This window comes from Pinus tabuliformis, chromosome 7 (genome assembly GCF_031772625.1).
Source record: "Pinus tabuliformis cultivar Carrire ecotype Pingquan chromosome 7, CPIR1, whole genome shotgun sequence".
Taxonomy (NCBI): domain Eukaryota; kingdom Viridiplantae; phylum Streptophyta; class Pinopsida; order Pinales; family Pinaceae; genus Pinus; species Pinus tabuliformis.
In genome coordinates this window covers 2066089138-2066116509 of record NC_142293.1, presented here as the reverse complement: position 1 = coordinate 2066116509, position 27372 = coordinate 2066089138, and the positions used below count along the sequence as shown (strand labels likewise).

General features: G+C 36.5%; 1 protein-coding gene across 1 annotated transcript in view; it reads right to left on the bottom strand.

Moving 5' to 3' along the window:
• Positions 1-5142: 5142 nt before the first annotated feature.
• The window catches only part of LOC149256803 (uncharacterized), a 49255-nt gene continuing 27025 nt past the window's right edge, over positions 5143-27372 (bottom strand). Inside the window, exons 2-3 of the mRNA XM_089455463.1 lie at positions 5717-7766; positions 5143-5609 (exon numbers count right to left, since the gene is read on the bottom strand). Of these exons, the coding sequence (XP_089311589.1) occupies positions 5143-5609; positions 5717-7766 (2517 nt within the window). The remainder of the gene's footprint in view (positions 5610-5716; positions 7767-27372) is intronic.

Here is a 27372-nt window from a genome sequence, read left to right as displayed (position 1 = left end):
CCTCCAATTTTTTGGCCTACATCCAATTTTGGAGCCTTCCTTGGTTTTTCCTTGATGATTGCAAACACTTGGTCTCATCCCATGAGTTCATGTCGAATCTTTAAACCCTCTTTTCTTGACCGTTCACCGGTCATCTTTTAGCATGTTGGTTGCATGTCATGCTTGCAATCTTGTTCTGGCTATGTTCAAGGTCTGTCTTCGTGTGTACAAGTTGTGTTCGCTATGTAAGCATTTGTCGCACTCACACAAGAAGTTATATGCAATGTCATGCAAGTGTTGTCACAATCATTCAACGATCTATCTCAATTGTCTCACTTGTCATTCGCACCCATTAGTCAGTCACACTGAGCATGTTGTCTAGTTTGTTTGAGGTGTCTCATCCTTGAGTCATGTTGAGTGTGTGTTCACAAGGTCATGTAGACATGAGTTCAATCGCTCACACACTTCACCATTTTTCCGAAGATCTATCGATCGGACCACCCTCCATTAGCCAGACCTTCACTAAGCTACACTGCACAGAATCAACCCACAGTGACCAAGCGTTGTTGCCCAGAATTGCGCAGAGCTTGAGGCTACCTCCCAAGAAATCTGCATTGCACAATCATGGAATCGACATGGCTGACTGTCACCCAAAAAAATGCAGAAGTTTCCCAAGAAGCTATATCAATCTGCACTTCCCGCAAGCCTATCCATCAAGCCTCTTGTTGGTCAACTGGAGAATTTGACTTGGAAGTGACCCCGGGCTTCACTCCCAAAAATTGTGCAGAAGTTATCATCCTGCCCACCTGCACTAACTGAAGAAATTGTGCAGAAAAGAGGGATAGGCACCCATTGCCTGTCACTACACTGTCTCTGGAAATTGTACAGTTTTGTCAGGGAGTCCCCATGTCGGCCAGCCTGCCACTCCTCCTAAAAATTTCATAGTTTTCTTGGACTATCCACTAGCTTCCCGACACCCCGCTTAGCTAAAAAACTATGCAGACATGTCCTGCATGACTGCCTCCCAGATTTGCATAGTTTTGGCTAGAAAGCTTCCTGCGTCCTGCTCCTAGCCTCCTCTAAAAATCTGTGTAGTTTTGACTGCAAGTGCCTCTTGTTATTCGCACTGCCTTCGTCGAAAAAATTGCGTAGTTCTTCCTCCCAACTGAGCTAGATTCTGCAGATGTCACTCCTTTCCCAGATTGCTCAACCCAACCTCTCAATGACCTCTGCACAGTTTTCCCGACAGTGTCCCGAAGCCTCACATCCCAGCATGATATATGCTCTTCGTAGTTTCAAAAGTCTTGTCCTCTCTCCTGGTCATCTCCACTCGAAAGCGAAAGATGACGCGTCATGGTAGACTAGGGGATTTCTGGATTTGATGTCATCTCATCATGAGTGATTGCAGATACAAGTACATGGATGAGACATGGCCCGACGATGAATGGGATGAACAAGGAGCGCATGCTAGGAGACTTGTTCGCGAATGGATGAACACATGAAGCATGCCAAGTACCAGCGAAGGGGATACATGCACATGCAACATCAAGCAAACTCCAAGACCATCAAAGGATCCGCACACCTTTTCATGCAGAGGTGAAGCTATGATACACTAAGAGCACACTCATCATTCAGCAGCACTACAACTCGACATGGACACCACCATCAACATGAACAAACCAGTATTGTCATGTCGAGTTATGTCATGAGTCGTCTCAGCCACATCACTATTGTGGGCCATATTGTTGTTATCAATGTAATGTAGCATGGAAGTCCAAGAGACCCACATACGAAGTTGAAGATTCATGTCAGTTGAAGAGTCATGTAAGTCAAACATTCATGAGGAAATTCGAAGAGTCACAAGGGTCAAGTTCACCCTTGGCTAAATATACCCCTCATTTGTACTTGCAAAATACTTTTTCAACTTGGCTCCTCCCACATAGCCTTGAGAGTCTGTAGTCTTTTCTTTGAGGAGCGAGCAATGGCTCCAACGCCCCACTATTGGGGTTAGTGATGTAGTACGGATGTGTCTTGGAACTTTCGCTTAATTCAGAAGTCTATTAACATGCTAGCACATTTTCACACATGTATTGTATTCGTTTGTAACATTATTCTTTGGACGCTTGTAATGCATGTTTCTTTAACCTGTACTAAGATAGTTGAACTATTTTGGTTGTTTTAGTGCATATGCTATTGGAAATGTGTTGTATCAGTTGTTAACGTTGTCTCACCCGAGTGGACTACTCTGTCAAACACTTGACAGGTTCATCCTTATAAACTTTTTATGATGACCGTCGCACTTGTGTGGACTATTCCGTTGGGTGTTGTACGTGCTATCTATTCACTTTGTGTTTGTGACTGTCGCATTCATGTGGACAACTCCGCTGGAAGATGCACATGTCTTGTTGTGTTGTGTGTTTGTAATTGAGTTGGGACTATTCCCTTTCGACTTGAGACTCACTCTTACCCTCTCCCTCTTAGTGAAAGAACTTAGACACGAGTTACACTAAGCACTCTCCAGGCACACAAACCTTGTTGTTTGAAGACTAAGTATACCACTCTCATGTGTTGACAAGCAAGAGCTAAGGCATATGTTTAAGATAATTGCAACAATGCCATCATATTGGATGGGACTGCTATAGTAAATGGTGTGATGTCTAGTTGGGGCTTCATATCGGGGATATCCCCTGAATCTTGGCGGGTCCAGGACCGTCAACAGGACAACAACATAATTATTCACAAATTGTCTTTCTACCCCGAATCAAAATTCACAACATATATGAATTTTGAGAGCTTCAATTCTAAAATTTTTGAAATTTTAAAGCTACATTTGTCCCAAAAGAGTAACCCATCTTCATGCATTCCCCCAAAGTAGTTTCTTTCTTCTTATCGTGCATCAATTGCAAGACTGATATGATTGAATGTTGTTGAGCATATATAGAATGTAATTTTGTTCCTTGTTTTTCAAATTGAATAAAATATGATTTTTCCTTCAAAAAAGAAATATCTTATACTTGACGTCTAGGATCATTTGTGCTTATTTTTTCCCGTATTTATGGTGATAGTATTTATGGTGATAGGCATATTTATTTTGAAATAGAGCTTCCAAAATTTTAATTTAATTGTCAATGATTATTTGGTGGAGGGTTTGGATTTCACTTTATGGAATATTCTAGAATATTCTTAAAATGTCATATGATCCTGTGTCATATGAATGTGAGTGATGGTTTTTTGGCATGTGGCATAGTAAGGGTATTAGCTGATGGTATTGTAAGAAAGCCTATTTAAAGTGGAATGAATCTCAATGGTAAAGGGGAGATTGTAACAAAGTTTGTTTAAAGTAGAATGAATCTCCATGATAAATTGTAAGAAATCTTGTTTAAAGTGGAATGAATCTCCATGGTAAAGGGGAGATTGTAACAAAGTCGGTTTAAAGTGGAATGAATCTCCATGACAAAGGGAAGATATATGGATATCTATTGAAGTATTGAAGTATCTCAAGCTAGTTGCCCATCATTTATTCCCCTAAAATTTTTAGCTCGCTATAAATTAAGATTATATCTAACATTATTCCTTTCAATAATCATCTCCTTGATCTAAGGCACCAAATCACCATCAATTTCTTTCTATTTTTGAGAATCTAAGCAACATAAGAACCCTATAAAGAAGAAAGAAGGGAAGAAATAAGAAAGAAAAAACCTAATAAGAAGGAAAGCCTAAAGTAAATGAATATTTGCATCTTATTAATAATTTTGTTACATATTTTTTAAATGTTTATATACTTAATATATATTAATAATTTTTATTATTAAATTATATATTTAATGTATATTTATTATTATTATTATTATTATTATTATAAAATTATAATTGAGTTGATTTTTAATTATTATTTTTGTGAATATAAAATTTATTTATAATTAATAATAATTTAAAATAAAATTATAATTTAGTTAATTTTTAATTATTATTATTATTATTAATTTCAAGCCTTTAAAATTATTTAAATATATTGTAAAGTAAATAAGGTATTTTGATATAACTTTTTTTAACCTTTTATTTATATAACTCTGTTATTTACTTTATTTCTTGTTTATTTATTATTATTTTATCTCTTATCTCTTATTTATTTCATGCTCCACCACTGCAAGTTTTCCAATGCTTTCAGCAACCAATGAGATTTCACAGGTGGGAACTCCATCCTGCTTTTCTCAGAGAATTTGAGATCAAATTTGAATAACAAGTCATCTCAAATTGCTTTTCCGAAGGACAGGATGAGGTGGGAACCACCATTGCTGCATTCCCCTAACTCAAAATTAGAATCTGTTTCAAGAAAAACAAAATAAGTTGTGAGTAGAGATGCGTAGAGAGAAATGGACATCTTTGTCGCAAAATTAGTCCAAAATGCTATCCACCTTGGAGATTTTGAAGGCTAAGGGAAGGTTGGAGCTGCTGCTAAAGTAGTAAGAATCGTTCTATGGAATTGGAAATTGCATTTAAAAGAATCTCGCAATGGAAGTGGACAGTGCATTTAAAGTTGGGGGAATTGTAGATATAGCTGCCTCTTAGTCACAAAGATGCTCCTCTGAAAAACTCAAAACTCTTGTTGCTGTAAACATCATCGCAACATTTAGCTACAAAATCCTGACTTCTTAAATGAGATCTATAATTTATTTAAAGATATAAAATTTATATGTTTTCCTGGTAGCTGTTATGACAATAAAGATAGAATTTGTGAACTATGATTACTTAATGTTAAAGGTCGTCTGAATTGTCAAAGATGTGTGTTAATTAACTTTTCTTGTTCCTTTAAATTAGATCGCAGTATCATTTTTTATGTTGGTTATGACAAGTTTTAAAAGTGAAAGATAGACTTTTCTACCCTTACTCGTAAGGACTGGTATAAAAACTAAAAAACATAACATATACAAAATTCTTCTTGTATTTAATACCAGAAGAGTGTCACACATTCATATAGATGTAAATGATATTGAATATAATTGTTTTTTAAAGATAGAATAATAAATTATAATCATAAACACATTTGCAAAACACTACTCATGAGTAGATATAACTGTATTGTTCACATTTACATGCAACCAATTATAAAACATTTATATACAATCAACACCAAAGATTTATGTACAAAGAAGCATATAACCACTACTTTGTTACAATAGACTGAGATGTGGAAGAACTTTGACCTTTACAAATGTTGTTGATATTAGCACTTGTACTACCCAACAAATGTGTTAGATTTGATTGGAATTTGGGAATGGAAGTAGTGCTCAAAAAAGTGTCTTTGATGTTTTGCAATGTGCCTAAAATGCCCATCATTGTAGGTCGTCCTTGAGGAGATTCATTTGTGCAAAGCAAACCCACATTTATCAGTGCACTGAGACAATTGAGATCTTTATCTTCTTCAATGCATCTACTAGTCCTGGTTAATAAACCCATGTCCACCACTTCTTGTACTCGGCTTGGAAAGCTACTACCCACCCATTTTTGCAAGTTCATTCCTTCCACAAACATGTCATGGGTGGGCTTCTTTCTAGTGAGCATTTCCAATAGCACTATTCCGTAGCTATAAACATCGCCTTTGGTTGTAACTTGTCCTCCCACTCCATATTCTGCATTCAAAGATCCCCATCTTAAGTTTTTTAATTTAATTGAAAATGTTAAGAAAACATAAGAAAATCATAAGATTGCTTCATATGGGATATAGTTTAAATAATACCTGGAGGAATGTACCCAGTAGATCCTTTGAGTGCATTTGTGGAAGTGAGAGCTCCATCTTCATTATTTTCAAAACATATAGTAGCAATGCCAAAGTCTATTAAATATGCAGTCATATCTTCACCCAACAACACATTGTTGGGTTTCAAATCACAATGAATCACTTGCACAAAGCAATGATGATGGAGATATGTCATGCCTTGGGCGATATCTATTGCTATATTCAACCTTTGAATCAAATTCAAACAGCTTTGTTCTCCATCATCGGGATATAACCACTTTTCTAGGCTTCCTTTTGGCATTAATGGAAATATCAAAGCTTTGATTTGGAGATCTGAATAGCAAGTTATGACCCGAATCAAATTCTGGTGTCTAACTCTACCCAAAACTTTGCATTCTCTATCAAAACTCTTTTGAGCCCCTTCATTTTGTAGATTGAGAAGCTTGACAGCAACCATTGTGCCATCATTCAAAATCCCTTTGTACACTTTTCCAAAACTACCAATTCCTAACAAGTTTGCATCACTAAATTCATTTGTTGCAATGACGAGCTCTGCATAGGAGATTCTTCGATGCCCCACATTTAATGATGGACTAGTCTCTCTCTGAGTATTTCTCGTACAATTCTTTCTCCACAATATTGCAAGAAACAAACACAATACAACAATTGCTACAACAACAACCGGTATGATAACTCTTTTGAGATTCAAAACACTTTTATGTTTATGAGCATAGCACGGTGGTAGATTTACCCAAGGTCCACATAGACCAAGATTTCCCATAAATGCTGAGGCGCCAATCTTTTTGAAAACTCCTTCTTTAGGGACTTCCCTTGACAACTTGTTAAAAGAAAAATTCAAGTGATGGAGCATTGTGAGATTTGCTAGTGATATAGGTATTCCACCTGACAAATTGTTGGAGGAGAGATCTAGGTCTTGAAGACTTAGAAGTTCATTGATTGACACTGGAATTGGACCTTCAAGTGCATTGTAAGAAAAATTCAGATATGCTACTTCTTTGCAGCTTCCGACGATACTTGGAATATAGCCAGTTATTTGATTTGCTGAAATATCTATGGCTTGAAGCATATCGAACTTTCCTAGTTCTAAAGGTACATGGCCACTTAATAAATTGTTTGACAAGTTGAAATAGAAGGCTAAATTTGCAAGGCCTGCAAGCTCTTCAGGTATGTGCCCACTAAGCTTGTTGTATGATAGATCTAGCAGTAGTAAGTTCACACATTTCCCTAAACTTGCAGGTATGTTTCCTGATAACTGGTTATGATTAAGATCTAAATATCTTAATTGTTGGAGGTTAGCAATAGAATCAGGGATTTTTCCAGACAAATTATTTCCAAAAATATACAAGAGACCTAAACCCTTTAGCTGCCCAATTTCCATTGGGATATTTCCTTGTAAATTATTGGAATCCATATATAACCTCTCCAACTTCTGAAGCATAATAACTGAAGTTGGGATTGACCCTGTAAAAGAATTACCTTTTAAACTAAGGAATGTTAAGCTACTTAAATTTCCAATAGCAGGAGGTATTTCTCCAGCTAATTCGTTGATACCCAAGTCTAAGTAGTAGAGTTTTGTAGAGAGGTGGCCTAATGAAAACGGCAATTGCCCAGTGAAGTTATTCTTAGATAAGTCCACTACTTGTAGATCGGAAAAGTTACTAAGAGCAGTAAGAATGGGGCATCTCGTGGTGTTGCCGCTAATAAGGTAATTGTCCTCAAACGCAAGCTCCCGGAGATGTGTCAATTTACCCAACTCCATAGGCACTATTCCGCTGAGTTGGTTGGCTCCTAAGTTAACCCGTTGTAACTTGGTACAATTGAAGAGGGATGAAGGAACGCTGCCACTTAGCTGATTAAGATCCAGATAGAGTTCCTTTAACTGGGCGGTCTTCTTGGTACACAACTCCGACGGAATGTGGCCAACTAATTGGTTATCATCTATATCCACTGCTTCAAGATTGGTGCAGTTGGACAACGAAGACGAAATGAGTCCAGTCAGATGGTTGTGTCCCAGATGAAGAACGCTGAGCTGGCTTAGCATACCCAATTAGGAAGGGACACTGCCGTGAAGGTTGTTGTTAGGCAGATATAAGTACTGCAAAGAGGATATGCTTCCCAAGCAATCTGGTATTGTTCCCATCAAATTATTTTCACCCAAGTACATGGTTATTAGGTTGGGGAGAACACATAGTTGCGGGGGAATGTTTCCTGTGAGATTGTTATAGGAGAGATTCAAGTTCTGTAAACTGTGGCAGCTACCCAGAGTGGGCAGAATGGAACCCTGGAGTTGATTCTGAGACAGGCGAAGCATTTTTAAGCGAGAGAGGGTTCCCAATTGATAGGGAATTTGACCGTGGAAACTGTTATTGCGAAGGCTGAGTACTGTGAGAAATGAGAGATTGGCGAGAAGGGGAGAGATTGTACCTTCTAATCCCATGTGCGAAACATTGAGGGAAACGACTCTCTGCCTGCGCCTGCTGCATATGATGCTCGTCCAGTGGCAGAATGAAACATTTGGCATCCAAGACGTGGCTAAGGAGTGGGAGGGATCATATGTGATTGCAGACTTGAATGCAAGCAGAGCGTGTTGATCGGAAGCATTGGTGAGAGGAGGAGGATGGTGAGGGAAATGGGCGATGGGTGTGGAAAAGACAAAAGGAGGATTGAGAAAGAGAATGAAAGAAAGGGCGGCGAGGAGAAGCATTCTGGTAATCTGCATCTCTTGCGTGACAGAAAGAATGGTTTCTGATGAGAAAATGGAGTTTGGTAATGTAGTAGCTATATAGCTGCTGATGCATCCACAGAAGTAAGAAAAGAATATCACATTTCAATAAAATTATCATTAGTTGCATACCCCTGGCGTAACGCAAAAGGCAAATTAAAGGTTTCTTTTGGAGATGTTCTGATCGGTTAATTTTCCGAATTACATAAATTAAAGCCAAAATTTGAATTTTGACTTTTACCATAAAACAACGGAAGGAATACGGCATTTGCACTGCCGAGTCCCCAGCGAGTCGAATGAGTGCCCAAAAACTCCGCACTCCATAAAATCATTTAAAAGTCAATATTGGGTGAAGAAGCATATCAAGGTTTGGGTGAAGAACCTCTACAAATTGGATGTAGAAGATTGTGTTGCTTTGAGCACTAAAGTATAGAAGGTGCAGAGTCAAGACATCAGTGAGTAGCGGCATAAAATATTGGGTCACACGCACCATTGAACTATGTTATTATGTCAAAATAGTATGTTGGCTCTTAGATCAAGTTTCAAAAATAGAGGGTTTTATTTCTAGGCAAATATTATATATTAATCAACAACCACAACTATAAATCATAGGTATGGTCATTGTGCTTCATAGGCTCTTGTCCAATTACAGTGAACAACGTTAAAAAAAGCTTCATAACACTTGAGGGAGCCCCCTCTGGTTCGAGGTCCAACTTGAACCTAAAGTTTGGACATGTTGGTTTCTTGACATAGTTTCGTAGCCAAGAACTCTGTTCAAGAAAAAGATACAACATTTTGCGCCATTGTCAGGGAGCGAAGTAATGAAGAAATATTTCCCTGGAGAACGATCAAGACTATATCTACTCTTTGCTAGTGAACAAGGATTAGGCATTTGATATTGTTTGCAATTCCTTCACCTGGAGGCTCCATTTTGTTTATATGGCGATTCTAATGGGTTATCAATTCCACTAGTTCTAGAGGTCATATGCCTTTATTGATGTGCTTGTGCAAGGCTCAGTGATGGTTGCAGTGATTGTGAAAATTCCTACTCCAAGGAACCCCTACTGCAGCAAAACTGAATCTAATTCACCTACTTGATTTTAATATACATTATCAAGTTATTCTCTGAATACTGAAGAAAATTACTTCTGCAGCCTAAACTACTTTAAATATTTGATTAAATGAAATAGAAAATTGAGAAAAGAACAAGATACATAAAACACAGTTATTTTTGGACAAAATAGTCCCCGGAAAAACCCAATGTAGGAAAACCAGTGCAACAACTCTAAGGGTTTTATATTATTAAGTAGTAATTTTGAAAACAAATGTTGGATGCCCTCCCAACAATCTAGTGATATAGACAATACAATGGCTTAAAAACTGATTGAGTTTTACCTCACTTCACCTGGCAGATTCTATTTGATCCAGCAGCAAAAATGGCTAACCTTGGCTACTTTTGCATTGGCCTTGCATAAACCCTGCGTCAGTCTTACACGTTCTACATCAACTCTGCGCTGTCTCTTCTGCCTACTGCGTCAACCTTCCCAGTTGTTCTGGCAGTTCTGACTTTTTGCGTGGAGGGAAACTTCTGCTTCTACGTTGGCCCTTCTGGCTCTGCATTAGGCCTATGTGGGCCCAAATTGGCCCAACGTCAGTCCTCTTAAGTGCTTTGCTACCTTTAGTATCTTCTCTTTGCCCCTCTGTTAGTACTGTTGAACTATCCCTGCCCCTTTATTGCAACTGATTTCTCAGGTCGAATTCTCAGCTTCCTAGCCCGAGAAATCGACTCTAGATCAATTTGTTCTCTCCGTGTGTTTCTAAATGAACCCCAAGCCTCCTTATTATAATTTTCTCGTTGAGACTTCAATGGCCAAGATTAAGTCTCTAATCAATGGCTAAGATTAAAACTTGACTTGATCTGCCTTCTAAATCATTCTCACCCGTACTTTGATTAATACCCCTTAATATTTTAATTTTCCTAAGTTTAGACTTAGGAACCCCATTAAAAATATTAATTATTTTAATAAAATACAATCTCGGTGGAATTTTACCAAATAGTTTCTACGTTATTTAGAACTCATGTTCCTTAGCCTCTCCACCAATTTTCAAGTCTAGAACAGTTCCGATGCTACCAAAAACTAACACTCCCTCTTAGCGAGGAAACTGCTCTAGAAACGATGTCCAACTGCATGTTGCTCTGTCTCTGAAGAACCTCCTTTTTGTAATGTTTCTTTCACCAACATTGTGATGTTGTTGCTACTGTACTGTTGCCCATGACACTGCCACTGTCACTACTGCATCTATATTACAACTCCCTCTCAAATGTTGCATCTGCTATGCTGCTAACACTGCAACTCAGTTGCTAAGAGGAGAAACTGAAAACCATCCAAAATTAACTAAATTTAATTGTGTTCAGCATAATAGCATGAATGTTGGAATCTGACGGCTCTAGTCTCTAACCCTTTGAATCTTCTGTGTTGTTGTTGATGTTGGGTGTGGAGCCTGATTATCTTATGTATTCAAAGGTATCGCCGCATTGGACCCCAGTTCGAAATGGGGCGGCAACGCTGCACGTAAAATATTCATTGCAGGGGGGGTCCGGGGGGGGCGGCTGTGACCTTTTGGGAGCCCCCCATGGCGGGGGGATCGGGGGCAGTGCCCCCGAAGCTAAGAATAGATGTAAAATTGCCTTGTAAAATGTTGTAATTTCGTAGTCAATCTGGGTCATTCATTAGTCGGAGATCCGATGGTAGAAGTTATGTCTAATTTAGGGTTTTTTGCCCTAGAAGGCAACCCTCACTATATATGAGGGAATTGTATTGTGTTTATATATATCTGTATTCTGAGTGAGGAAGAGAGAGGAGATTGAGAGTGAAGAGGGAATTACAACGGATCTACTGTAGGTTGTATCACTTCAGTTTGTTGGATAATATAAAAAGAAGGACTGGCTGTTTTTCCGTGGACGTAGCCCAAACTGGGTGAACCACGTATATCTGTGTCTCTCTTGTTTTATGCATTTTATGTGTTTATATTTCTGCAATATTTTATGTATTCCATTGCTCTGTAATATATAATTTTCTAACAGTTGACTCCTGCACTGTGCCATCTGCACTGCTGCCAACCTTTCTCTGTGTTGATCAGCTCCTGGTATTAGTCTCTCCAAACAATCCACTACATCATCTGACACCAAACCCATCTCGCTACTGCTGAATCTCAGGCTCCCATAGCAAGGAAATGACCCAAGAGGTTTACTCCTTAAGGATATTTCCCACATGTAGTCCTCCTGACTAGAGCTCAATATCACCCCATTTCCCTCCTGGAGATGCCTGGGCACTCATGGTAAACTCACCTTCGTCAATTTTTGTTGGAGCAACCTTAGGATCATGTTTCTCATCCTTATCCTTTCGATTCAAAGGACACTGGGATGCAAAGTGGCCCATCTCGCCACATCTAAAACATTTCACCTTCAAAATGTCCTTCTTTCATTTATGCTTCTATTGTCCCTTTGATGCTAGAGTTGCTTTCTCCTCCTCCTCCTCCTTGGTCTTCATGCCACTCCCACTGCTGCCATTAAGGTTGACCTTTACCAGGTCCCTCCTTAATTCCTCATGTTGAAGGGCTTCCCACATCTCCTCCCATGAAATTAGTCTTTCCCTACCCAATATGCTTTGGATGAAGATTGTCCATCCATCTGAGACTCCATTCAAGGTTGTCCTTACCATTGTGGTATACTAAGGAGTAGACCCCACTGCAGTAAGCTGGTCTCTGGTGTCCTAAAGTCATTGAAGATAGGAGTTAACCCCTTCTCCCTTCTACATTAATGTCCATTGCAACTTTTGTTCTAGGTACATCTTCCATTGTTCAGAAGAGCCTTGATACAGTGAAGACAAAGCTTCCCACATCTCCTGGGCTATATCTTTTCCATGCAAGTGTGATACTCCATGATCTCGAACTCCATTGGGTATGAACCTCTTCACCTTCCCCTACTCAACCTTGTACTTCTTCTTCTAATCATTTGATGGTAGGGTTACCCCACTCACACCCACAATATGCATATAAATGCATAAACACATTAGTCCCAGGTATTTAACTCTCCAAGGAGTCAAATCTTCATTTAAATATCTAATGGTTAAGGCCCTCTTTTAGTCACACGCGGAATGATTCATAGACTTAACAAAGTCTAAACATTAACCCACCTTTTCCTTATATCGGAAATTAATCACCCCGCTTAAATCTCCTATCGGGACTTTTCACCTCCTCATAACCTTCATTATCCCTTTACTCGCATATATATAACCTTTCCCTTCTCAAAACCTTGGTTATTATATATTTATCACATAAAAACTTCTATCGACGCTCTTTTCCTTTACAAACCATTTATAAAGGAAAAACCCGCAAACATATATTTCTGCCTTGGTACAGTCTCTGCACACTTCCCGAGGTTACCTTTATCACAATCGGGCATCGGCTCCTCTGCGAGTCACATTAATATACACTCCTTCCGCTTCCCCGATATGCGATTATATCACTTCCTGGAATACACTATCGGTGCTTAATTCTTTACTATCCCGTTTACAAAGGAAACATACGCAAAAAAAAGGAAGACCCCGCTGGAACACAAAGCCAGACTTCAAATATCATAAGCCCACACCTATAATTATCATCGGGTCTGCCTCTTAGTCCATCACCTTTCCGCTGCGTCGATCTCCATTCTCCAACCCCTCCGATCTCCAATCGCCGATTATCGGCTATCGGCGCATCGCTTCATCGCAATATCGCAAGTCAGAGTATTTAAGGGCCGATGCTATAACACATAAAAGCTCCGATGCGATCCTACTCTCGGACCCGATAGGATTTGAAATCCGCTGTTATAAAACTTCGGGTCCGGTTATATCATCATATTGGAATTCGACAGTTCAACAAGTCTGGTTCCTCTCCACTGAAGCGATGCGATGCGGTAGTTTTTCGCCGATGTGACTTAATCTTGGCCATTGATCTTAAAGATCCAATGGCTGCTGAGCAACCATATTTCACTTCTTCCTTTGACTTGTTTACTTAGATTTTACGCTATTTTCAGTGGTTGCGATGGTTCCTGGGTTTCCTCAAGGTTTCAGCCTTCTTGCTGATTTATTGTGTGATACATTCTAAGCTTAGGCTTTGATCCCTCTAATGGATTCAACGATCCCTTATGATCCTTCGAATCATTCCTCTCCTCCGTGTAGTTCTTCAGAACTCTGCCTTTTACTTTCCACTGCTCAACTTCCTCTGAGCTGAACTCCTTTTCAGATATCCATTCAAGAAAGCACTTTTTACATCCATTTCATGGACTTTCCAACTGTTTTGAGCTGCCAAGGCAAAGAGTGTCCAGATGGTAGCCCATTTTTCTGTGGGGGAAAATGTCTCCTCATAATGAACCCCTTCCTTCTGTGCAAAACCTTTTTCCACAAGCCTGGCTTTGTGCTTGTCAAGTGAGCCATCTACTTTATACTTGTTTTTGAAGACCCACTTGCAGCCAATTGGTTTGGTTCCCAATGAAGGATCAAGCTGATTGGTTTAGTTCCCAATGGAGGATTAACCAGCTTCTAGCTTCCAGACACCATTATTTATCAAAGAATCATATTCTTTCTGCATCAATTCTTTCTAATCATCATGAGAAGCGACTTCTTTGAAGGAAGTTGGTTGGAAATTTGTCAACAAATTCAATTCACAAACATAAGAAAAATCCATATCAACATGTGAATCAGAATTGTTTACACCACCTCCATTATGTTTGGTTGAGCTTCTTGTTCCTCTCTTTCCAACCTCATCAGGACAAAAATATTCAAGTGCCTTTATCAACCATTTTGTAGGACCTTTCTGAGATGGTCAAGGATGCTCAATTGACTGAGATGGGGCTAAATCAAGATTTAGTCTCCTAACTCTATCAATCACATCACTCAAAGTATTATCAGTGGCTGAAGATTCATGTGGGGGAGAGAGTGATTTAGAAGAAGATTCCACAGATTGATCTAGTATAGGAATCCCTACTTCAAGATGTGGAATCTCATTATAAAACCCTTGAAGAGAATTTGCATGACCGAATCTATCCAAATGATCAAGTTGTCGCTCAACAACCTTTTCAGTCTTGGAAGATTCAGGAATGATCACATATCTAGATATTATAAACTTCTTATTCACTTCATCATAGAAGCAATATGCTTTGGAGGTATTTGATTACCCCAAGAAGATACATTTATGACTCCTTGCATTAGATTTGTTTTTCTGTTCCTTCAGTGTCAAGGAATAACATGTTGAACCAAAAGCCCTGAGATGCCTCACCAAAGGAATGTGGCCATACCACATTTCATAGGGAGTCTTCTTTTTGATAGCATTAAATGGACACATATTCTTTATATACACAGAACATAGAACTGCATCAGTCAAAAACGTTAGTTTAGCATTCTTGAAAAACACCATGGAATGTACCATATTTAAGATTGTCTTGTTCATTCTTTCAGCTACTTCATTCTGTTGGGGATTATAAGGCATGGTTGTTTGATGTTTGATCCCATGTTGACAAATATAGTTTTAAAATTCATTTGATGTATATTCTTTTCCATTATCTATACGAATATATCCAATATGAGAGTGTGCATCATTTTTCAATCCATGCATGAAAATTCTTGAATGTTTCAAAAGCTTCAGATTTGTTCTTCCATAAATAAACCCAACACATTTTGGTGTAGTCATCAATAAATTTCATCATATATTTATTACCATTTGCAGAAGGGACATGAATTGGGTCACATAAATCATAATGAATGAGTTCAAGTTTTCTATGTGCTCTAGAATGAGAATCATGAAAATATTGTTTGTTGTGCTTTCCTAAGATACAAGCATCACATTGCTTAAGTTTCATAGGAATAGTTGGAAAAACAGTAGCACCATTTTTCTTCAACAAACGAAGGTTCTCATAGTTTAAGTGTCCAAATATAGCATGCCATAAAATACTTGATGGAAATGTAACTTCATCTTAGTGAGAACTGTATGAAAATCTTTGTTCATGAACAACGGTTCATTGCAACTTCAAAAGTCTTTCTTCTTCTATCCCAATCATGACAAGTGAGTAATCTGATGCTTTTCTGACCTCAACTTTTCATTCAAATATGTGAATGGAGTGTCCTTGTTGGCAAATGTGGACCAAAGACAAAAAGTTTCTCCTCAACTCTGGGAGGTATAAAACATCATGTGGACGAAATTTTGGACGACCAGGTAGTTTGAGTATGATGGTGCCAAGCCCTGATGGCTTGAGTTTTAACTTGCTTGCAAAGTATACTGCTTCATCAACATTATCAATGAATTATTCCAAGAAATCTCTTCTGAAATTCATATGGAAAGTTGCTCCTAAATCAAGAAACCAGGTATATTTCCGTGAAGAAAGTGAAGCATTGAATAAGTCTTCAGTTACTCCAAAGTTTCAATGTGCCAGAACATAATGAGGGGACTCAAGTGCTTTTCCTTTCCCTTTGTCGGGTGTTTTACCTTTTCCTTCATTTCTTTCCTAATCAATTATGTCCCAAGGAAGCTTACATGTCAAAACACCATATCCATCTCTATTGTATCGTATGCAATGAATATCAGACCTTTCTCCTTGGAAATGTCTTCCCCCCTTGCCTCTAAAATTATTCCTTCCTCTTCCTCTTCGGCCACCTCTTCCTCTAGAAGAATATTGTGCATGATTCTTCTCTTTGTATGCAAGGAACAAAACTTCTCCATTCGCTTGAGGAATTGTATTCTTCCTAAAAGGCTTCTCTCTCTCAACAAACTTCTTCTCAATGGATTCAAAGATAATCTCCTTAAGAGTTCCACTTGCTTGCAATGGCTCAAGATAATGTGAATAGGAAGGATATAATTCCTTGACATAAGCTATGAGAGGAGTATCTATTTCAATGCAAGTGGATTTTATGTCATGAATAATGGATCTTACTTTTGATGTTAAGGCAAAAGGGTCATAATTTTTTAATTCAAGATTGAAAAACTTAATCATTAATTGAACAACTTCAAGTTCAGAGTGTGAGTCATATGATTCCTTCAACTTATTTAAGGCTTCAAAGGCATTTGAAAATGGAAAAACATGACAACTCACCTCTTCATTTACAGATGCTACAATCAAGGCATAATCCGTCTTGTTCTTGTTTTCCCAAATGACAAGCTCATTATTTGAGGTAGGTTTTTCAGGTGCATTGTCTCCGTCTCCTTCATAAATTCCTTTCCAAATTTCATTAAAAATGAGGGTGTGTTTTATTTTCCTGGACCAACGTATTCAGCTAGAGATTAACTCACAAATCCATACAGTCATTGCAGAGATAATTCAACAATGCATTGAATGCAGAGAATGGTTTGTCCAAATGTAGAGATTTGACAAAGAACATAGGGTAGGAAACTAAAAGGAGTTATGATGAAGAAAACTAATTTTGGGGGTTTTGTTTGATACCATGTCAGGGCAAATAACTTGTTTCATTTTCATTAAGATAGCATATGACTATATACAAGGAGACTGAGACTATTGAGTTTCATATCTCAATGTCTCTTCATCTTCCAACTCTTATTATTTTTCTATTTACAATATTTACGTAGGATTCCTAATCCCAAAGATTAGGCATTCAACATCTTTTTTATAAATTTTTGTTTTTATTTTGGGTTTCACAATGTTAGGCCGCTATAATACTAGTGATTCCCCCATTACTATTGACATTGTATCCCTTATTGTTATTATTGTGCCCCTATTGTCCCCATATTGTTATTAGTATGCCCCATAGAAACCCCCTATTGTTATTTTTGTGCCCTTATGTTATTATTGTTATGTTGGCTTGATTATATTGTGACCCCTTAGACTCATATATATAGAAGGGATGTTTAGTCATTTGTATCATCCAAGAATTGTTCATTTGTGTAATGTAAAGGAGGTTTCCCCCCGAAGAGGTTGAATTCTAAGGCATTGATTTATCTTTTCTATCATTTTGTGAGTTGGTTTCCTAACATTTGGTATCAGAGCTTTGGATTCTAGGGTTTCGCTGCTCCAAGCAGGTCATCGTGGCATTTTCGCTATAATTTTTTTTCTGCGACGTTTTAGAAGCTGAAAAAAAACACCCATTTGAGCCGAAGTCGTTTTGAACTTCTAGTCCAAATTTCAGAGATTGTCTCGCTATATTTGCGGAGATATGATTTGAGAGCGTTAGTGTTTTTGCAGACTCCCGAATTACATTACAAATAGGTGACCTGGGTAAAATCGTCATAACCTTTTTTTGAGCATCAGATTGAAATTTTTTACAAAGTTTCAGAAAGAGGACGACCTTTAGTTTTTTGTTTATCAGTTTACGGTACTAAGGTCGAAACAGTGACACGTGGCACGTCGTACAAGTTCTCTCTACTAAACTAGTCTATAATCAGGTCACCGTGGGAGATTTGGCATAACTCTTCCTTGGAGAATCCAATCTTGATTAGACATGTGGGGTTAGAAAGAGGACTCAAAGGGCTACTGCAGGACAAGATTTCAGATATTCGAGATTCACAGTTAGAGAGATAAAACATATTCATATCGAGCTCTTACAAAGTGAAAAAAAAAGGTGCGTAGTTTTTTTAAATTTTGCATAAGATTGGTTTGAAAAATTAGTTTGAAGGAATTAAAAGGGAATAGTGAAGAATTATTAGCATTAATCAATGCCCTGAAGAAAGAAAATGGAAACATATAGTAAGCAACTTGAAAGCTCTAGCATGACTCATGAAGAAGAGGAAGAAATGCAACATGATATATCAAAATTACAAGACCAAGTACAACAAATTTCACTCTTACTAAAGGTAAATGAAGCCAATATGAATGGTGTGGAAGATAATATGAATGGCATGGATGCTAAGATGAATGGCATGGATGATAAGATGGAATAATTGAAGATAAATTTGAATAAGTTCCTACAAGAAATTGTCACTACTGGTGAAAGGGTAGTAAAGGAAACCCATGATGAGAACAAAAGAAATGTTAATGATGATTTCATAGACTCTAATGTTGGATTGAAGACCCACCATGTTCTGAAAATTGATATGAGGAAGTTTGATGGCAATGATACCGGAACATGGATACTATAGATGGAGCAATTTTTCGATCTCCATAATGTGCAAAACACACAAAAGGTACATATTGCAACTTTATATTTGGAACCAAATCAGGTTGTATGGTATCGATGGCTTTTCTCTCGTAAACAAATTGTCACTTGGGAAATTTTTATAGAAGAAATGATATCATATTATGAGGATACAAAAAGCAACACCTTTTTTAGCCAATTGATAAATCTCAAACAAAAGGGTTCAATGATGGAGCACATTGAGGACTTCTAAAAGTTGAACATAAGGGTAAAAGATATTCCAGAGGAGCATAGGATTGATGTGTTCATAGGGACTTTAAAGGATAATATTCAACATGAGGTTCTTCTTTGGGAACCTAATTCATTGGAGAAGGCATTCAGGTTAGCAAGAAAAATGGAAAACAAAATTATGGCAACCAGGAAGCCTACCAATCACAACTATAAATATGGAAGTGTTGTTTCCCCTAGCCTTCCACAACCTACAAGGTTGACACCACAATAATTGCAAGAAAAAATAGAAAAAGGGCTTTGTTACAGTTGTGATAGCAAATACACTAAAGGTCATAAGTGTGCTGAGAAGAAATTATTCTACATAGATTGTGAAGTGGAGGAAGAAAAGGAACAAGAAATGTCAAAAGAAGAGGATATACTCCAGGAACAAACCCTAGATAAATAAGAAATGAATCCGACCATATCTTGTAATGCATTTGTTGGAATTACCACTCCTCAAACTATCAAGATAGAAGGACATATCAGGAAGAAAAAGGTAATAGTGTTGATTGATTCGGGAAGTACCCATAATTTTATTCATTGTAAGATAGCAAAGGAATTGAATTGCTTCCTATATCCAGCACCAGAGTGTCAAGTGATGGTTGCAAGTGGAGGAATCATAAATTTCTCGGGAAAGTGCCATAATATCAAGCTATCCATGGGAGAATATGTATTGAATAGCTCAATGCTTTCCATTCCAAGGGGTGGTGCTGATGTTGTACTAGGAGTCCAATGGCTACAATCCTTGGGTATAATAGATTTTAATTTTCAAGAACTTTTCATGAAATTTTGTGTGGGCGGAAAGGAATCTGAATTAAGGGGTATTGCAGGGAAACCAGGAAAGGTAGTCAGCTCTAATGGTATGACAAAGCTTCTAAAGAAGGAACAACGAGGTGTAGTTGCACAATTATGTTCGCTAGAGATTCCCACATCGAAATAATTTATTTCTCTAGATCTCCAAAAAGTCTTGGACAATCATTCCAAGGTATTTGAGACTCCCAAAGGTCTCCCACCTATTCGTGATCATGATCATGGTATTCATTTGATTCCAGGAAGTGATCCTCCAAACATCAGGCCGTACAGATATCCCTATTCCCAAAAGAGTGAAATTGAACGTATGGTTGCAGAAATGCTAGAGGCTGGTATAATTCAACCTAGTTAAATTTCTTTCTCTCCTCCAGTAGTATTGGTACACAAGAAGGATGGATCATGGTGCATGTGCCTGGATTATAGGGAGCTCAACAAGCTCACTATTAAAGATAAATTTCTCATTCTTATCATTGATGAATTATTGGATGAATTGCATGGATCAATTTACTTCACCAAGTTGGATCTTCATTCAGGATATCATCAAATCAGAATGAAGACTGAAGACATTCCGAAAAAAGCATTTAGAACTCATGAGGGTCATTATGAATTTTTGGTCATGCCTTTTGGCCTTACCAATGCACCTTATACATTTCAAGGTTTGATGAATTCCATTTTCGAACCCACCCTTAGAAAATTTTTGTTAGTATTTTTTGATTATATACTAATCTACAACAAGTCTTGGAAGGATCATGTTGAACATGTTGATAGGGTGCTCAAACTATTGGAGGAGAAACAATTATATGAAAAAATCTCCAAATGTTTCTTTGGAGTACAAGAGGTGGAATATCTGGGTCATATTGTATCTCATGAAGGTGTTAAGGTAGACCCTAGCAAAATTAAAGCCATTAAGGAATGGAAAATCCCCACATCCATAAAGCATCTGCGAGGATTTCACGAGTTGACAGGGTATTGTCGCAAGTTTGTTAAGAATTATGGGAGAATAGCAACACCTCTAACAACATTATTGAAGAAATATGCATTTTCATGGACTCCAGAAGCAACAAATGCCTTCGAACATCTTAAAGAGGCAATGTGCCAAGCACTGGTCTTAGCTACGCCAGATTTCAAAAAAACCTTTATTGTGGAATGTGATGCTTCGGGAAATGGAATTGGTGTTGTTTTAATGCAAGATAAAAGACCCATTGCTTTCGAAAGTCATCCAATCAAGGGAAAGTATTTACACAAAGCTATTTATGAGAAGGAAATGTTGGAAATACTACATGCACTTAAGAAATGGTGACCCTACCTAATGGGAAGACACTTCAAGGTAAAAAAAGATCATGATAGTCTTAAATACTTTTTAGAACAAAGATTATTCTCTGAAGAGCAGCAAAAATGGGTCACAAATATGTTGGGTTGTGACTTTGAAATCATCTACAAAAAAGGGAAGAAAAATGTTGTGGCAGATGCACTCTCAAGAAAGGATGAGGATGTGGAAGCATTGTTGTGTGTCATTTCTATTATCCAACCAGATTGGATAAACGAAGCAAGGGAGGAATGGAAGAATGATGAAGAAGTGTGGGCACTCATTCGAAAGTTACAACAAGATCCCAGTACATCTGATACATGTAGATGGAAAAATGATTCGTTATGGTACAAAGATCGTTTATACCTATGTAAGAATTCCCAACTCAAACAAAAGATTCTTATGGAATTGCACACTTCTCCCTTAGGAGGGCACTCAGGATTTTTAAAAACTTACCATAGGGTTAAGAAGGAATTTTTTTGGGATGGCCTTAAATCAGATGTTCAAAAGTTTGTGGCAGACTGTTTGGTTTGCCAACAAAATAAAGTTGAAACAATTAAGACCCCAGGTCTATTACAACCTTTATCCATTCCAAGCCAACATTGGGAGGAGGTTTCAATGGATTTTATCACATTTTTACCCAAGTCGGAAGGAAAGAGTGTCATCATGGCGGTAGTTGACAGACTTACCAAGTATGCACACTTTTGTGCATTATCACATCCAGTTAAAGCCAGTATATTTTCTACTATATTTATGGAAACAATTCAAAAGCTACATGGAAACCCAAAGATTATTGTAAGCGACAGAGATCCCATTTTCACTAGAAATTTTTGGACAAAATTACTTTCTTGTCTCGGTACTCAGTTAGCTCATATCTCATCTTATCATCCTCAATCTAATGGGAAAACTAAGATAGTAAACAAATGTTTGGAAGGATATCTTTGTTGCTTTGTATCTGATAAACAGACACAATGGGTCAAATGGTTTCCTCTGGCTAAATGGTAGTATAACACTTCCTTTCGTACTGCAGCAAAAATGACCCCATTTATGGCACTTTATGGATATCATCCACCATCCATCACATCATATTTAAGAGAAAATTATAAGGTTCAAGTAGTGGAACATCACATCAAGCATCAAAAACAAGTTCTCCAACTCTTAAAGGATAACCTCACGTTGGAGCAGAATAGAATGAAACAAAAGGCAGATCAACATCGCAGTGAAAAAAGTTTTGATGTAGGTGACTGGGTATTCCTACGGATACAACCATATAAACAAATTTCCCTCAATCAAGCTAAGAAGGATAATAAATTATCACCAAAGTATTATGGTATGTACAAGGTGTTGCAAAATATTGGTAATATGGCATACAAATTGGAGCTTCCTGCAGCTTCCCGAGTGCACCCAGTTTTCCATGTTTCATGTTTAAAGAAGGTTATAGGTGACAAGCTCCCAGTTCAAACAATATTGCTAGAACTTGATGAGGAAGGAAAAATCATATTGGAACCGGAAGCAATCACAGAAACAAAGAACTCCACAACTACGAAATCGATCAATTTCGGAGTATCTCATCAAGTGGAAGAAATTATCCGCTGAAGATTCCACATGGGAGGATGAGGATTTTATACAGAAGCATGCATAACTACTCAAGCGTTGAGGACAACACTCTTCAGAAGGAGAGAGGCATGTTAGGCCCCTATAATATTAGTGATTCCCCCATTACTATTGTCATTGTATCCCTTATTGTTATTATTGTGCCTCTATTGTCCCCATATTGTTATTAGTATGCCCCATAGAAACCCACTATTGTTATTTTTGTGCCCTTATGTTATTACTGTTATGTCAGCTTGATTATATTGTGACCCCTTAGACTCCTATATATAGAAGGGAGGTTTAGTCATTTGTATCATCCAAGAATTGTTCATTTGTGTAATGTAAAGGAGGTTGCCCCCTCGAAGAGACTGAATTCTAAGGCGTTGATCTATCTTTTCTATCTTTTTGTGAGCTGGTTTCTTAACACACAATTTTATTTAATTATAAGGTGGCAAGGATATAACTTTAATGTTATATTTTAGAATATCTGTTGATATTTATCTCCAAAGTAATTAGGCTATTTTTTCCTTTTAATTAAATTGATTAATTAAAAAAATGTGGTTTAAATAAGTAAGTTTTTTTTTATTATATGGTATTGAAAGGCCATGATATTGACCCATGGTATTCTAACAAAGCCTATTTACATATTAAGAATCTACATCGTAAAGTAAGGATAAGGTAAATGTTTAACTTCTATATATAATAATAATAAGAAGAAGAAGAAGAAGAAGAAGAAGCTATAATTTAGTTAGTTTTTATGATATTTTTAATTTTTACCTGGGTGAGATGCATAATGAAGTGTTTGGATGTTTATTATGGATTGATGACTATATATGTTTATCAATGATTTAATTTAAATAAGTTTGTTTTTTTAGTATCTGGTATTGAAAGGCCATGGTATTGACCTATGGTATTGTAACAAAGCCTATTTACATATTTAGAATCTCCATAGTAAAGTGAGGATAAGTAGATGCATAATGAAGTAAGTGTTTGGATGCTTATTATGGATTGATGACTATCTATGTTTATCAATGATTTAATTTAAATAAGTTTGTTTTTTTAGTATTTGGTATTGAAAGGCCGTGGTATTGACCTATGGTATTGTAACAAAGCCTATTTACATATTTAAAATTTCCATAGTAAAGTGAGGATAAGTATTCTATATAGAAATCAGGTTCCATGTTTATTTAAATGTATAAATGTTTAACTTATATATTATTTTTTATAATTAATAATAATAATAATAATGAAGAAGAATTTATAATTTAGTTAGCTTTTATGATATTTTTAATTTTTACCTCGGTAAGATGCATAATGAAGTAAGTGTTTGGATGCATATTATGGATTGATGAGTATTTATGTTTATGAACGATTTAAATTATATAGCTATGCTAGTTTGTAAAATTTCGTTTACTGACCTTTAAAGGGGTGTAGGTATGAAATAATTGTCTATCAAACTAAAACTCTAACTCTGGTTGTTTCAAATGATGTAAAATGCTTATAACCCTTTAAAATTAAATTGTATAATTAAGCCTCTATATAAAAGCATGTCATATATTTTGATAAATGGTGTGGAATGTAACCATATCTCTTCTATCACATTCTTTCATCAAATATTATTTGTGCAAGTGCCATATATACTTGAATGTTATATTTTCAAGATATATTCAAATAAGTTTGAAAATATTTAATAAACTTTGTGTACAAAAGATTCTATTATATAAGGAATAATATATTTTTTTAAGAAATGTATACATATTGCTAAATTCAAGTTAGAGTTAAGGTTTAGAATCCAATCAATTTACGTTTTACTGATTGGTAAATTGAGGTATTTTGTTAATTATAATTTTCCATTGTGGTTGTGGAGAATCCAATCCTACCAAGTGACAATAATAATGTTTTAATCATGTTTTTGTTGAGAATGTTGTCTAGAAAGTTTTGCATTTTATGTGTAAAGTATAGATAGATATATTTTAAAAGGTAAGTGTTCTTTTTGTGAAAGATTGATTCAATATATTCTCATATATATATATATATATATATATATATATATATATATATATATATATATATATATATATATATATATATATATTTGTGAAAGATTGATTCAATATATTCTCAATATATATATATATATATATATATATATATATATATATATATATATATATATATATATATATATATATATATATATATATGGAGTTTATTTATTTATTTAGCCATTTATTATTTGAATTGATAATGATTTTAATTTATTATTAATATTTTTTTTACGTAAAAATATATAATATTTTTTTTAATATAATCTAAATGTTTTTGTAATTGAGAAGAGTCTTTTTGTAGAAATCACATAGTGGAATTTTTGCTAATGCATTTTGAACCAAGTAGTGTGGTTCATCATCAGGACCATAATTTAATTGTTTTTGTAATGTTTAAAATTCGAAGTCTTTGAATAACTCTAGAAGAGTCATATATAATTTTGATAAATTTTCAAATAATGTGATTGTGGTGTGATTGTGGTATAACAGATATTTATTCTTATTCTTTTGATAAATTTTCCAAATAACGTGATTGTAGTATAATAGACCTTTATTCTTATTCTTTTGTTGTCCATGAATTTTTTCTTTTGTCCAAATCCTTTGTCCATGAAATGCTGAGTTGGAATAAAAAATAGATTTCATAAAGCATATGCGGAGAAAACAAAAGGAGGAGTGATTAAGTTGGTAAAAAAAGACTTTGAAAATGAAAGGAGGATCAATTAAGTTATAAATATATTTGTGATTGGTGGAATTGGTAACGCGCTGACACTCATACTCGCGTGATACAGACTCAATCCTCGACGACTACCACTATAACCTCCAGGTGCAACTACACCGCTCCCAAGTATAGTGCACGAGAAAGGCGAGGTTTGAACTTGTGACTTGCATAGAGGCATGAACGCCTTAAAAGTACACTCGATGGCCAACAAGCTACACCCCTGGGGGAACTTATATATCATTTTTTAATAATAATAATAAAATTTATAGTTTAGTTAGTTTTTATGGTATTTTTTATTTTTAACAAGGTGAGATGTATAGTAAAGTAATTGTTTTGATGCTCATTATGGAATATGGATTGATGCCTATCTGCATTTATCAATGATTTAATTTATATGACTACCCTAGTTTTGTAAAATTTCATTTTCCAACCTTTAAGGGTGTTAAATTTTCTTAGGGCAATATTGTTCTTTGCTTTAGATAATTGCATTATTTCATTTTCATATTAAATTCACCCCACAACATCATATCATTATTCAAATTTACATCATTATTCAACAACATATGCAATTATATAGAAAGAATAATATCATCATCAATGCAATGGAACATTAGGGAAAAATAGAATAAAAACATTCACACATAGAAACACTAGGATTTGCCAAAGACTAGGGAAAATCCCACTACAAGGAAAACCATTTCAAATTCTTCTTCTTATTAGATTGTTGTTGAATGATTCAACAAAACAGAGTCAATGATACATATCTTCAACCATAATCCTATCCAAAAAAAACCTAAACAACATCCATGAGATGAATCCAACAATTTTAATGATCAAAACCATGATTCATAATCCTAAAATCAACTATCAATGTCTACAGTCAACTACTGAGATCTGTGGTCAACTCACGAAATGTTTGGTCTACTATAAAATTCAAACCCTAACTTCCAACCATGCGCATAGAGTGATGTGCATGCGGCTGAAACCCTCCAACCACACACATGAGATTTCCTTCCTGCGGTTGCAATCAAAAGTTTCCTGAAGCATGTATGTGTCTAGAAACCAAAACCCTAAACACATGTGCAAGCTTTAGACCCTGCAATCCCATACCTATACGAACCAACCTTCGTGACCCAGCCTTAGACCTGTGTGAACCAAAACCAAAGAAAGAAGAATCATCATCATAATGATGATGTCTAAATGAGGGTCACTTGACTTGTATTTATAGCCATCCATGGATGTCCAATTTCTCTTTTTGGCTGACTTGTCCTTTTGTTCACATGTGGGCTTCAATTCAAAAATGCATTTTCCCTTGTCCAAATTGAGTAGCTCAATAGTCAAAATTGGCCCTCTCGAAAAGAGGAATCTAGTCCCATGATTAGAATTTGTCACTAAGGTTCCAAATTAACACTCCCTCTTAGCTAGGGAGAAATTCCAATCATGTCATCATATCATGTCTTCTCTCAAGTATCTCATCATCAAATATCATCATTGTTCATCTCAGTTCATCTCTGCTTATTCCTTCTTATCTCTTCATTGTCTCTACTCATATGTTGAACAATCTCCAATCTAAAAGAAGAAGAATGTGAATTTGGAGGGAAGCCCAAGCTATCACCCTCTATCCATCAGGGTGCCACTGCTACCACCCAGAATCACTGCTAATGAGGAACCCAATTCTACCACCCAGGAAACATCAAAGAGCATATCATTGGGGAACCTTATTCAACTTGGAACCACATCGGGGAGCTCATCTCTACATGAAATCTAATGACAATGAGGAATTTCCTATTGGAGACTCTCACCTCATGTCCATGATAGTGGGGAAATTCTTATTAGACACTCTCTCCCCATGTCATCTCATCGAGCAATAGGCGAGATACAAATTACCAAGCAACGATCAAAACCATCCCATGATGTAATCAGTGGGTGAGATACAACTTTCTATCCAAGGTAAGGATCACAACCATCATATTTCTTGTTGATCTTCCCAACAATGACACTCAATATTCATGTGGTAGAACACTTGCATCATAATCAACTTGGGTAACACACC